The 13,854-nt window shown below is 53.0% G+C and overlaps 1 protein-coding gene across 1 annotated transcript; it reads right to left on the reverse strand.

Annotated features, from left to right (window-relative positions):
* Positions 1–207: 207 nt before the first annotated feature.
* On the reverse strand, positions 208–7,069 carry KLHL40 (kelch like family member 40). The gene is made up of 6 exons (XM_019727513.3): positions 5,836–7,069; positions 4,374–4,534; positions 3,959–4,066; positions 3,600–3,785; positions 1,621–1,767; positions 208–744 (listed from the first exon to the last, which is right to left on the reverse strand). Exons 1-6 carry the CDS (start codon positions 6,988–6,990, stop codon positions 633–635), a joined length of 1,869 nt encoding a protein of 622 aa, XP_019583072.3. The 5' UTR covers positions 6,991–7,069; the 3' UTR covers positions 208–632.
* Between the last annotated feature and the right edge of the window lie 6,785 nt (positions 7,070–13,854).

The raw sequence follows: 13,854 nt of genomic DNA on the forward strand, positions 1-13,854 counted from the left end.
TGGCTCCTTGTCTGTGCTGGGTGAGGAGCTGGAGGTTCTGGGCCTCAGAGAGAGGGGTCAGGCTCTTGGCACACAGAGCGTGCAGGAGACACCCCTGTGGAGGGCAGAGATCACCCTGGGTGACCCAACAGCTGAACATTGAAGCCCCGAATCTTCAAACTAGCTGGTCACTGACTCTCTTGGAGCACCTGATTCCACACCCTGAGCTGCTTGCGTGGAAGGCACTTTATTCTTCTTACAGAAAGAGACTCATCTGTGCTGCAAGGAGCACTTGATGGAGACACTTCCCATCTGACAGGCGAGGACTGAGTCCTGTGGGAAATTTACTGGCACATACAGCCAGGCTGGGGCTGGGCCAGGATGCAGCCAGGAACACCTCCCTGCGGTTCTGCTCACCGACCAAAGAACTTGGGAGATATGGCGACACCGGAGAAGCCCAAAGCTCCTCGTCCCTACCCCAAGGCTAAAACTGGGCCACTGTCACCTTCCCTGACTGGAGCGGCCACGCGGGCATCACAGCAGATCAAGATGGACTCTGGCCTCTCCCAGTCTCCTGCCTGGAGCTCCCAGAAGGCACAGCCTGCGTTGGCCGCAGAATGGGAGGGGTGCTTAGTTCAGGCCCGCTGGTCTGGTCACATCTTGGTCAGGCGCAGCACGTTGAGCCGCACAGGTAGGAAGGTGGCACCTGTGGCGTAGGCAATCTCCCGCAGGACGCCCTCCCACTTCTTCTCATCCTCATTGTATCTGGGGATGGGAGCAGGTGGGACAGCGGCAAGGACCTTGGTCAGCAGAGTTCAGAGTGGGACCCAGCAGGGAGGGTCGGCTGGGTGCACTAAGCCCACCCTTGAGGAGTGCCTCCAACCAGCCCTAGACCCATCTCCAGGAAGGTCTGCTCCTGGAGAATTCCCGTGCTCTGGGAAAGGGGGCCGCTACAAGGCCCACCTCTAGAGAACACCCACCGCCGCACTCCAGAAGGGCCATCTCCCACTAGGAAGGTCCCCCCAACCCCCTTCTCTTGAGAATTTCCCTGCCCAGCACTCCAGGAAGCCCCCCCCCCCCCAGTCCCCACTTTCCCAGCAGCACTGCTCCCTGCAGGCTGCCTGCAGCAGCGGGATAACGGAAGTTTCAGGAGATGTCCTAGGTGGCCCAAACCTCTTCCGTCCATCCCCAGGACAGACCAGCCATGGAGAAAGCAAGAACTCTGCAAAGCTGGGGTCCAGCCACTTCTCAATCCTGGCTCCAGGTCTCCTCCACCCAGAACAAGCATCCAGGAGGGAGGGGAAAGGAAATGCCTGGCTGCCTCTTCAGGGCCCCTCTACTCCTGGGGCCTGTTTCCATGGGTCTGTGCCCTAAACTTGGGGTCAGTTCCTGACTGTGACACTGTTAAGATTCCACAGTGGGGCGTGGTGCCAGGTGTGCAAACCCAGACTTTCCCAACCAAACTGGAGAGAACCAGGGCTGAGCAGGCTTTGTCTGCTGTCCCCTCCCCACAGGACTCCCCGGGACAGGGGCCAGCTCTGCCCTCAGATGAGCCGGCCAGGTGCCTCGGTGCTGGGCCGCAGTGCTGTAGGCCATCAGCCTTTCTCATGATTCCCCTCACCACCCTGGGGCCGGGCTTACCTCCAGATATCGTTGAGCTCTGTGGGGACCAGCTCCCCGGACTCGGTCTCCAGTGTGGCAAAGCCGCCGAGGGCATAGAGGGTGCCTGCCAGGCTGACCAGGCTGAGTGAGCTGCGCTCCTGTGGGAAGGCCTCAAAGGGCGCCCACCTGGGGGGGTTGGGGGTGAGGAGGTGCATCACTAGGGGGCCTCAGCCAGCCCAGTGACGGTCCCACCCCAGTGCCCACAGCTTCAGCTGCACCCGTTTGAAATCCGAATCCCAGGCTCCCAGCACACCTTCGGTTTCCTGACCCTCTCGGGCAGGAATGCCTGCCTGGTGCCCCAGCCTGGATTTGAGTGTCCCAACCCTGTTCCTCTCCCCCTTCCCTCTGGTCTTCAGTTCTTTTCCCATTCTTTTGCACCTCCCACTTCCCTTCATTGTCTGTTTGTCAGTCCATGCAACCTGCCCCTGAAATCCACTGTGGATCTCCCTAGTGTCCCTCCTTCACTCCTGACCTAACTCCTCGCTTGCTCCCTCAGGGACCATTAACCCTGACCTCTTACACTCCTGCCCTGTCCCTCTTTTCCCTTTGTAGTCTAACTACTCTCAAAGTGTCTTCACTCCCCTCCCCTGGCTCCTGAAGTTGGGCCTTCATCCCCACCCTCCAAAACTGCTCTCGGGACCCCAACCACCACAGGGCTTTGAAGTCCAGGCCCGTCGCACACACCTCTGCTGATGTGACTTCCTTCACCCCCCATGCCCCCAGTCTCAGCTCCTCCGACTCCTTCCTGTAAAATGCGCCTGTCCCCACCATCCCTCAGGGCTTGGGCCTCAGCTTCTTCCATTGCACCCTCTCTCCTGAGGGAGCTTGTCCATCTCCTTCCAGCTCAGCCCTCTCTCTCTGCCCTGGTGGCATCCTCCCGGACACCCCCAAGCACCTCAAATCCACGTGTCCTAACGGGATCCTCACTTTTCCTACCTAACCCTAATGGTTCGCCAATAAGTGACTTCACACTCAAGAGCATCCACTTGTCCCCCAGGACAGCCAACAGATTGCTAACTCCTGTTTCTTCTACCTCCTAAACTCTTGCTACTAAAAACGCGTGGACCAACAGTATCAGTAGCACCTCAGGTTGTTAGAAATACACTGAGGCCCCTCCCCAGACCTGCAAACCACAATCTGCATTTTAACATGATCTCCAGGAGATTGGTGTGCACGTTACACTGTGAGAAGCCCTGGCCTAAATCTTTTTCCAGTGCATCCCCTCTGCCTCTCCCTCCCTGTACCCCCATCTCCAGGCCACCGTCACCTCTTGCTATAAAGCTGCACCCCTGCCTCCTGGGAAATTCCTAATGTCTTCTCTATATCAGCTGTCACGAGGGGTCTTAGTAAATCACAGATGTGAGCTTAAAACCCATCAGAGACATTTCAGTGCCCTTGGGATAAAGTCCCTCAGCCCTGCTTCCGGCCTCTCCAGCCCCAATATGCCCCCTCCCCTCCTCCCTTCACCCACCACACTCCATTCAACCTGAGCAATGGCCTTTCCTCCCATGGGCCTGCCTTTTCCTCCTAACTGCCTTGGCACCAACTTTCCTTTGCTGGGGGCCTCATTCCCCACCCCCTCTTTTGCAGGCTGAGTGCAACTGGCCCTCAGTTTGGTCTCTGCTGCGTCCCTAGTACCAGGCCAGGGCCTGGTATGAGTCTCTGAGTGAGGAACCTGGCATCTCCTACCCCACTCCTGGGCACTGTCTCCTGCAGACCACGCTGACCATAAACCTTGTCCCACCTCACTACTGATCAGGGAAGAGGGGCTATTTCTGTGCTGAACAAGCTCAACGATGAAAACCCAAGACAGGGGCTAGGGTTTCTGCAGGGTCAACACAGAGAGGGCTGGCACAGGCCCAAAGCTACACAGCCAGGCAGTGACAGTCACAGTGACGCCCTTGGTCCTGACTGTCCTGCCTGGGGAGGGAGGGGCAAAGGGAGGCAAGCGGCCGTACTTGTTGTCTGTGATGCTGTACACCTCAGCTGAACTGGTCAGCCCTGTGTCTGTGACCCCAGCGGCCACAAAAATGCGACCATCATGGACGGCGGCCCCGAAGAGTGATCGGGCAGTCTGCATGGGGGCCAGCTCCTTCCACTCGAACTTCTTAGGGTCATAGACACACATCTTATTCAGGCACTTCCTGTGGGGTGGGGGGCAGTGAGTGAGAGGGAGGAAAGAGGAACAGAGCCACCCCTCCCTTGGCGCAGCCCCTCCCAAGGCAGCCAAGACAAACCCCTGATAGCCTCCGGGAGATTCTGCTCCAGTTTTAACCAGCAACCCTGCTGTTGCACTTACTCCAGGCCTGAGCCTCACCTGTCGCTGCCTTTGCCGCCAATGACGTAGACAAGGTCCATATGGGAGAGCACCGTGTGGCCGTACACGGCATAAGGCAGTGGGTCCGATTCGCCCCATTTAAACGACCTGGAGGAGAGGGGAGTAGGGCGAACGCCCGGCTCAAGCGCGCGCTCAGTCCAGGTCTCTGATTCCCTCACCCACCCGACACCTATTCGGGGTGGTGCACACGATACATTACCGGAGCACCCCAGCCCTCTCATTTCCTTGCTCCCATCCCACCTGCCCACCCCCCTGCCCCGCCGCTACCCAACCCCGCCTCCGCCCCAATCCCCGGGCTCTAGTTCCCCCGCCGCAGGGGTCAAGGACTAGTCCCCTGCCTCCAGGCCTCCAGGCTCCCGCCCATATCCTCAACCCCGCCCACTCCCAGGCTCACAGCCTGTCGTAGCACATGACTGAGTCCAGGCTGTGCTCGCCTTCCTTCAGCTCCCGGCCGCCGACCACGTAGATGGAGTTGAGAGCCTCTCCCAGGCCGAAGAGGCAGCGCGGCGAGGGCAGCGGCGGCATCCCGAGCCATTCTGAGTCCAGGTGGTCAAACTGTGGGCCGGGCGTCCAGCCAGTCAGCTACTGCCCTCCCACGCCCCCAGCCCTAGCCCCTGCTCAGCCTCGTTTGGTCACCCTAGGTCATAGAGGAGACCGGGCCTCCAGGTAGGGCCAGCGCAGCCTGGAGGCGGTTTCTGAAGACAGTGCCCCTCCTCTCATCAGGCTGGGAACAGCAGAGCGAACCCCCCTTTCCACCCTCCCCCACCCCACACAGGTAGGTGCCCAGAGATCACCATTATAGCCCTTCCCCTGTGCAAGTCCTTGAGGCCCACCTTCCCCTGTCCACCACCCCACCCCACCCCACCCTACCGCACAGGAAACCCAAATACAGCTTTGCTATTCACCCCTTAAAATCTCAGTTTACCTCTGCGGCCCAGTCCACCTGGACAGTCTAATAATAACGATACAAGTGCTCATCTTTTTGGAAAGTTTCTGAGGGTCGAGCACTTTATAACCACCATTTATCCTTCAAAAAAACCTTATCAAGAAGGAAGAATAATATCCCCATTTACAAATGGAGGCCCAGAGAGAATAAACAATGTGCCCACGATGTGCCTGGGCTGGTAATCAGTGACTGCACCCCCACCACCCCCCCAGCTTAACGCTGGCACCAAGCTGCCCCTCACGGCTCTCACTGTGGGTCAGGCCTCACTGAGCACACCACTCACTAGGGTCATTCCCATCTCCGTCCCTTGCTCACCATTTCCCAACCAGATATACCACCACCCTCCCCTTCAAGTCTCCAAATTCCACTCAAGTGGGAAGGCTCCAAGAACCCATCTGTGCCCTTTGAGATCGCACAGTCATGTTACAACTTGGACTGGGCACCCCATTTTACTGGTCCTTCCTGGGCCTCAGTTTCTTCATCTGTACAATGGAAGGACTAGGTAGGACGGTCCTTTTGTCTGGGATACTCTGTTCCACACTCCAGTTCTGGCCTCGTGCAAAGGCCCTGGCTAGGATTCCCTACACTGATCTTGCTCGTTCTTCTCGCCTGACCCCAACCCTAGTGCAGAGCTAGGGCCCCCCAAGGTATCAGACCATCCTGGGGCTAACATCCTTCTGAAACGGAGACAACAAAGTTATGCAGCTCACTGTCCTACGACTGTCCACTGTGGCCTAGGACTGTCTTCAACCTTCAGGCAGTGGCTGTCAAGGCCCCTCCCTGGTCTACATCTCACCCTCGACCTATGACATTCCCCAGCAAGTACACACAGGCCTCTCCTGGGCCCCAAGGCTGACCCCAGTTGCCAGCACCCAGCACTGGCTGCCCCCTCCCAGGGCGAGCCAGGCACCTGCAAGAAGTAAGCGCTCATGGGGTCCTCTTTGTTGTCCTCGTTGAAGAAGAGGCCCCCAGCCACGAAGATCTGGTTCTCCTTGGTCACCAGGCTGACGTGGTTCTTGGGGATCTGGGTGGAGAGGGAGGCACAGTAGCACTCATTGGCGGCGGGATCATAGGCCACCGCGCCCTCCTCACTGATCATGAAGATGAGGTCCTGCAGGAACATGCCAAAGCGCAGAGTGTCGTTGAGGATGCCCGGTAGGACACGCTCGGCCTCCTCGTCCTCCTCTGCCTTGGCTTCGCCTGCGCCCTTGCCCGCCGCCTTGCCGCCGGCTCCCTCCTTCCCCTCTTTCTTCTTCTTGCGCAGCACCGTGAGGCGGCCCTCGTGCGCATCCTTCACCATCTGCACCTTGCGCAGCAACTCGGGCTGGCCCCGCACGAGAGGGTGGCGCTCCACGCGGCTCTCCAGGAAGGCGCGAGGCAGCAGGCGGCAGCGCACGCTCTCGAAGACAGTGGGCAGCGCGCGCTGGCGCTCGGCTTGTGCCTCGGTGTCGCCGCTGCCCGCCCACCGCATCACCGCCTCGAACACCGCCTCCTCCTTCTCCACGTTGAGGCCGTCGCTGGAGATGATGGCGATGAGCTCGTCGGCCGACAGCCCGAGGAAGTCGTCGTCACGCGACACGAGCGAGAAGCGCGCGCAGATGAAGTCGCGGGCGGCCACTGCCAGGCGCGCGCAGTCGAGCAGGAGCCCGAGGCGGAAGATAGCGAGGCAGTTGGAGAGACACAGGCGCTTCTGCAGGAAGGACACGCAGATGGTGAAGATGGATGGGATCTGGAAGCGGTGAGCGGTGGCGAACAAATCCTGCACGGTCGCTTCGTCCAGTGAGATCTCCGATGTATACAGGTAGTGAAGCACCTGGGCCACAACGTCCGGGTTCACCTCCTCCAGGCGCAGCTCGCCCGCGCGCTCTGGCTCAGCCAGGAAGCGGGCCCGGAAGTAGGGGCTGCAGGCGGCCAGCACCAGGCGGTGGCACGGGAACTCGCGCTCGCCCACCCGAACCACACAGTCCAGGAACTTGCCGTGGTCCAGCATGTCCTTGAGCCCCTCCTGCAGGAGCGTCTGCTGGTACAACCGCTGCTCCTCTGCTTGTTCCAAGCCCAGCGCCATGGTGGGGGGCCTAGGGTGCAGCCACAGTGACCGGGGCCTCCTATCCGTACTCCCTGCGCGCTCAGTCTACGCAGCTGTCTTCGTGGGGCTATATATAGAGGTGGACCTGGCCCTGTAAGGCGAGCCGCCTGGCTTCCTGCACATGACGCAGAGGGGACAGCTGGGCAGAGGCCCCTTCCTAGAGCAGCTTTGACTCAGCTCTGGGGTCTCGTGGGACGGGATTGGGGTGTCTGGGCCCCCCCGGAAAGATGAGGGCTTCGCTGCTTCATTTCTAAATGGAGAACGGCATGGCAGTGCCCCTCCGGGAGGGGGTGACCCAAGTTCTGCCCCTTAGTTCAGGGAGGGGCAAGTATTGGAGTCCCACTTCCTGGTCTCCCTTACTTCATACCTTCTGGGCCTTTCTGTCCAGTTGCCTCTATCTTCCTTCCTGGAGTATGTCTTACTCCAGCCACCCTTGGATACAGTGCTTGGGTTTTGTGCTCAGTAAACTTGAGCGTGCCATTCTCTCACTGGGGACCTTGTTGTCCCACCTTTAAAATGGGAAGACCGGCTCCCCGTTCTGCCCCAGCTCTGAGACCCTCCTTGGACTGTGTAAGAAAGCAAGAAGGTGCCTTAGATAAACAAGATCACCAGTCTCTTGTGGAGCCTGGGGCAGTTCAGATCACTCTGCTGAGCCTCAGTTTACCTTCCTACCCAACGAGGTGGTGAAGTTAGACTGAGGGCCTCAGCTCAGTTCGGCTGAGGTTCAGAAGCACTGAGGTTCTATATTCCTGGGAGCACACAGTCACAGGGTTTTAACTTTGCGAGGTGTCAGACATGCTAGAAAATTAATTTCCTAGAATTCGACTCTTCTAGGCTTTTAAACCCCCAGGGTTTTAACATTATGGGGGAGTGACAGTCTGAATTCTAGTGTTCACAAAGTGACACGCTAAGAGCTTAATATTCCAGGACTTAGCTGTCTATATTCATTGGTCTTGGTCTATACTAGGCTTGGTCTGAGCCTGGCTGGTCTTGGGGCCCCTGCACCCCGTCTACCATCTAAGGGGTCAGGGTAGAGGCCCAGGACAGCCAGTCTCGATGCCCACTCTCTTCTGGACTCCTGACCACCCCGACTGCCCTTCACACACAAACATCAGCCTCAGCCATCAAGATGAACTTGTTCCCAAAGTGCAGCTGTGGGTTAAATTTAGCCCCCGGACACTGGTGTGAACTATTATGGGGCATTCTCCCATCATTCCTCTGAGTCACTTGTTTATAACCTCAGGCTCGGGGGGTGGGGGGATTGGAGAGGCAACTTCAGGCTGGGCCAGAACTGAGTCACCTCCCCTTTTGTGATCTCGGCGATGTCACTGCCTGTCCCTCCTGAGCCATGAAGGTATTTGACCATCACTTGCTCACCCCACCAGCAGGTCCCAGAGGGCACAGCATGTGGGAATATTCTGGAGGTGGTCCTGTCGGTCTTTTGTAAAGGATGAGGGCAAGTGGTGGGTTTCCAACCCAGCCCTGGACTGCAGGGCACTTCCAACAGGTACAGTCAGTGAGGAGACCTGAGAGGCTAGCAACTCGGCCAAGTCACACAGCTGGCAAGTGACCAAGCCAGGATGCAGAGCCTATCTGCCCACCTCCAAAGACTGGGAATCCCTTCTTACCTTGCTGTTCCCACAGATTAACCAAAAAAAATGTCCATTAAACGTAGTCTCATTTTCCGAAGACCAGGACAGAGCGTATTGAAGGAACAATTCACTTATATTTATCAAGTGACTCCATGATGTATTTTTAGTTTATGATGGATCCCATAGGGCTCACTCCCTACCAGGCATTCCACTAGAATATTTATACGTGACTCATTCATTCATCGAGATTCTACTGTGCACTGTTGTAAATGCTGAGGATTCAGCAGTGAACATATCAGCCAAGAATTCCTGTCTTAATGGAGCTTACATTCAGCCGGGGTTCAGGAAAGACAGCAACCAATAAATAGTTATATGGCATGTCAGATGATGATAAGTGCTATAGTGACAAATAGCAGGAAAGAGGGTATGGGGAGTGGCAGGTGGAGGCGGTACAAATTTTAAATGAGTGGTCAGGATAGACTCACTGAAAGAACTACATTTGAGCAGGTTCAAGCCTGCTCAAGGGAGAGGAAGATTTCAGGCTTTTGCAACTTGAGCAAAAGCCCTGAGGCAGGAGAGCACCGACCGTGTTCCAAGAACAGCACGGAGGCCAGTGGGACCGCAGCCATGAAAGAGGAGGTGAGTCGTCGGAGATGAAGGCAGAGAGGTAAGGGTGGGGGAACATGCAGGACCATGTTCAAAGTGTACAACATTGGTTTTTCCCCCAGTGAAATGGGGAGCCACTGTTTATTTTTAAATTATAATTATAAAAAATGCAAACATATACAAAAGTAGAGAGAATAGTATACTGACATCCCACGTACCCATCACCTCACTTTAACAACTATGAAGTCACAGCCAGGACTGTGTCATCTCTGCCACACCCACTCTGTTAATCACCCAGGGAGATGCCCAAGTGATGGAGGTGAGTATAGAAGAGAGTGGGAGAAAGCGTGACTCCACCACTTTTCGTTGAATCCAAGGAAAATGTCATCTCACTTCATCCCTTTACGTTTTACTCATTTCATCTTCACACTAAAATTATGAGGTCGCGGTAATTTTCTCCAGTTTACAAAAACTGAAATGTAGATGGCCAGCACATAGGGATCAGTCTCACGTTGTTTTTTATACAACTTTGTTGAGGCATAAGTGACATCCAATAAATGGCATATATGTAAAGTGTACAATTTCATAACTTTCGTCGTTTGTATATACACCTGTGAAACCGTCACCACAGTCAAGACAGAGGACATACCCATCAACACACGTCTCCTCTTCCCCTTTTATAATCCCTCCCTCATCCCCAACCTAGACAATCACTCATCTTTTTGTCACTATAATTCATTTGCATTTTCTAAAGTTTTATGTAAATGGAATCATACAGGATATTTTCATTTTCTCTCTCTTTCTCTTTCTCTCTCTCTCTTTCTCTCTCTGTCTGACTTTTCACTCAGATAATTATTTTGAGCTTTAACCAGGTTGTCTATTCATGTTCTGCCTTCTTTAGGAATCTTAGCACATCACAAAGGTTATTTAAGAGAAATACCAAGTGAAAATTTTCAGAAAAGTTCTGCTCATTTTGCTAAGGTCAGAGAACCCCTTGCAAGTGTGCCAAGAAACCTAACAAAGTCTGCAACCCTGCTTGTGTAAGCAGGCCCCTCCCAGATGTAGGTTCTGGGCTGTGATTTGGCTGTTGAGGATTTGCTTGAGTAGCTACCCTCTATGTCCATATGTGGCAGACATTGTCACACTGGGTGGTCTCCCATCTCCTAAATAGTCTTCCTGTGTTTGGGACAGGTCCCACATTGGTAGTCTTTCCCTCAGATAGAAACCAGAACTTGCTTTCCCAGCTTCCCTAGCATCTGACAGCCCAAGAGGGGGGAAAAAAAAGACATCAATACCAAAGGGACCTCCAAGAAACAACCCAGCCACATCACTGTACAGTGAAGCCCTCCACTTAACACATCCCTTCACACGTGCTGAGTTTCCAACAGGCTTTTTGGTGCTCCACTTTTAAACATGACTAAAAGACAACTTCTGGCCTAGACAACACGGGACTCATTTCTCCCTGTTCCTCCCTGTTAAGTAAAACTATACCTCATGGAAATAAACAAGAGACCATCAAAAGATAAATCTGAAAGGTAGGAAAAGAATGACAAATTTGTGGGAGACCCTAAGAATGAAGGAACAACTCAGCATGGGGGTGTCTGACACCCTCACACCCGACAGAAGATGATCCAGGCCCGGAATTTCCTGACCTCAACTTAGCAACAGAATATATCTCAGGTAGGCTCATCCATCTGGGAGGCTGAACAGTCGTCCCTCCAACACCATCAGGCAAATACAGCCTCACCAACAAGGTGGGTTCATCACGACAGGCCAGAGGAAGCACTCTCCTTCCACATCTGGCCTGAGACTCACCTGCCCTGCAAGAGCCACTGGGCAGCTGGCCTAGGGCAACCCCTTCTGTTCTCTCAGGCAGCAGAAGCAGGAACAAGTGAGAAATTAAATTGTCATTGGAACCTCTGCCCACGAAAGTAGAACTGGACCTGTGTGCTAAAACTAAACAGGACAACTGCTTGTTACAGACAAAGAACCAGTTAGAACGCAGAGTCTTCTAACAGAATAGCCAGAATGTCCAGGATACAGTAAAAAAAAAAAATCACCCGTCATAATAATAACCAGAAAAACCACAACTTGAATGTGGAAAGAATCAACTGATGGCAGCACTGAGACAAATCCGATGTTGGGATGACCTGGCAAGAGTTTTACAGCAGCTATCATAAAAATGCTTCCACAATAAATTACAAAGTCTCCTGAAATGAATTTAAAAATTGGAACATTGCAGCAAAGAAACAAGTTATACAGAAGAACCAAGTGGAAATTATAGAACTGAAAAATAGAATAACAGAAACAAAAAGTTGCTGGATGGCCTCAGTAGGAGAGGGGAGATGACAGAGGATAAAATCAGTGCACTTGAGGACAGATTAATAGAATATGCCCAATCTGAAGAACAGAGAGAGTGGGAAAAAAAAAAAAGAATGGCATCTTAGGTCCATGAGATAAGAACAAAAAATCCAACATTTGTATCAATATAGTCCTAGAAGGAGAACAGAGAGTTGTTGAAAACTTCCAAAATTTGGTGAAAGACACAAGTTCAAAGAGCTGAGCAAACCCCAAACAGGATAAACCCAAAGAAATCCATGCCAAGACACATCATAACTAAACTTCAGAAAACTAAAGACAAAGAAAAATATCTTGAAAGCAGCCAGAGAGAAATAACACATTACCTATAGGGAAACAGCAATTCAAATTGTGGTGGATTTCTCATCAGAAACCATGGAGGCCAAAAGGATGTGGCACATTTTTCAGCAGCTGAAAACTGAAAATGGTAAATCTTATATCTGACGAAACTATCTTTTAGGAATGACGAGGAAATCATCCCAGAGAATCAATCAATCAAATAAATAAAACCCAACCCTCCAGGAACTAATAAATGAATTCAGCAAGGTCAGAGATATAAGAAAAATACAGGTGATGAAAATGTTTGGAACTAGATAGAGGTGATGGTTATAAAATATTGTGAATGCACTAAAGGTCACTAAAGTTTATTTTGATGTCATTAACATTCATTTTAATATGGTTAATTTGATGTAATGTGGATTTCACCTCAAAAGAAAATTGAAAGAAAAGTAAGTGGGTGACTAGAGCAACTTCAGGACCACCAGGGGGTCCTATCCTTCAAGACTGCAGATAAGGAGCACGTGGCAGGTGAGTTCCTGTGATCTTCCTGGGTGCTGGTTGAGGGCAGGGGAACATCAAAGGGAAGCAGGAAGCCAGCACCACCTCGGCCCTTCCGCCGGTGGCTGAATAGCGATGGGAACCCCTGCCTGTCTTCTCCCTTGCTGGGTGAGATATATGCACACATTCTCACTAGTTTTGTTTCCCCCTCCCCTTCCCCTTCTGTTTTGGAAAGGGTCTAGTTGGTGATGGTTACACTTACGGTGCAGTCCGTGTATGTCAGAATACAAAAAGGGATTATAGCTGAACTGGAAGAGAGTATCACTGCAGATCCTGGATTGGGGGCTGTATTCAGTCTGTGATGAGAAATGATACTGTCCCCTTTGGGAAGTGGGTGAACACATTTTTAGCTGTATGAGGCAGGTTGTCAAGAGGATTTTTGTTGTGCTTGTTGTATGGAAGAGGGTACATGTTGCTATTGGGCAGTGAAGGGCTAGACTGGCATGTGTATTGGTTAGTTAACACTTTGCAGCCACCCAGCACATTTGGATAGCCTTTTTCTGCTTGAGAATCCCACCTGCCCAAAGTAGACAATATAACTCACTTTCCCAGCTTCCTTTGCACCTAAGGTATAAATATGTGACCTGGATCTGACAATCAGACACACCCATGCAAGACTGATTCAGAGGAGAGAAAGCAAGAAAGCAGGTGCCATTGTAGACTCCAGCATTTTGTGAGGGTGGTAGAGAGAGTGATTAGCTTTTATGGGGGGTGGGGGTGGAGAGACAGCCCTCAGTATGATTAGTTCCCAGCTGGGGTGGTAGTCACACCTCCCCTGGGGCAAGTCTCGCAGGGTGGTTTGGGTTTGTTCCCTGAGTCACTCCAGAGACTGAGTCTCTGGTTCTCCAGGAGATTTAATTAACACCTTTTCATTAAATTGTTTTCTGCTTAAATTAGCTAGAGGGGCCTCTGCTGTTTGCAACCAATAGCCATGGTTCAGCATTCATGGCCATGCTCTCCTGAACACCGCTGTGTGCCCAGCTCTGCTGGTGGAGGGGACACAGAGGAGTTGAATGTGGGGAAGTGGCTTTGGAATCAGACTGACTTGAATTCGAATCCTGCCTCCAACACTCTCTGGCTATGTACGAATTACATTACCTCTCTGAACTGCCATTTCCTTAGGTCCTCAGCCCCTCACAAGGTTGTCGAGTGAGGAGTGACTGTCAAGCATTCCCAGCCCGAGAGCTGTGGTAAGAATCTTTGTCAATATAGAGATGCCAGAAGACCAAAGCAGCCTGGACTTCTGAACTACCACATGCGGAATGGCTGCCCTGGAGCTTCACTCAGAGCCACTGAGGTTGGGAGGTGGTCTGTTACTGCAGCAGAACACATCTTATCCTGACGTATTCACCAGTCATGGCTCTAGAAAGCCACATAATCAGGGGGCAGGTCCAAGGGCACTGCCAAGCCGAGGGTGCATCACTTCCTCATGTCACTGACCCCTACTGTG

This window comes from Rhinolophus sinicus, chromosome 5 (genome assembly GCF_057876585.1).
Source record: "Rhinolophus sinicus isolate RSI-liver-muscle chromosome 5, RSI-T2T, whole genome shotgun sequence".
Taxonomy (NCBI): Eukaryota; Metazoa; Chordata; class Mammalia; order Chiroptera; family Rhinolophidae; genus Rhinolophus; species Rhinolophus sinicus.

Coding starts and splice junctions, on each gene's coding strand:
- KLHL40 (XM_019727513.3), bottom strand. CDS start 6,990: ATGGCGCTGGGCTTGGAACAAGCAGAGGAGCAGCGGTTGTACCAGCAG. Junction 4,535..5,835: donor TGAGCGCTTACTTCTTGCAG/GTGCCTGGCTCG, acceptor CCCGGCCCACAG/TTTGACCACCTGGACTCAGA. Junction 745..1,620: donor GAGCTCAACGATATCTGGAG/GTAAGCCCGGCC, acceptor TCCCATCCCCAG/ATACAATGAGGATGAGAAGA.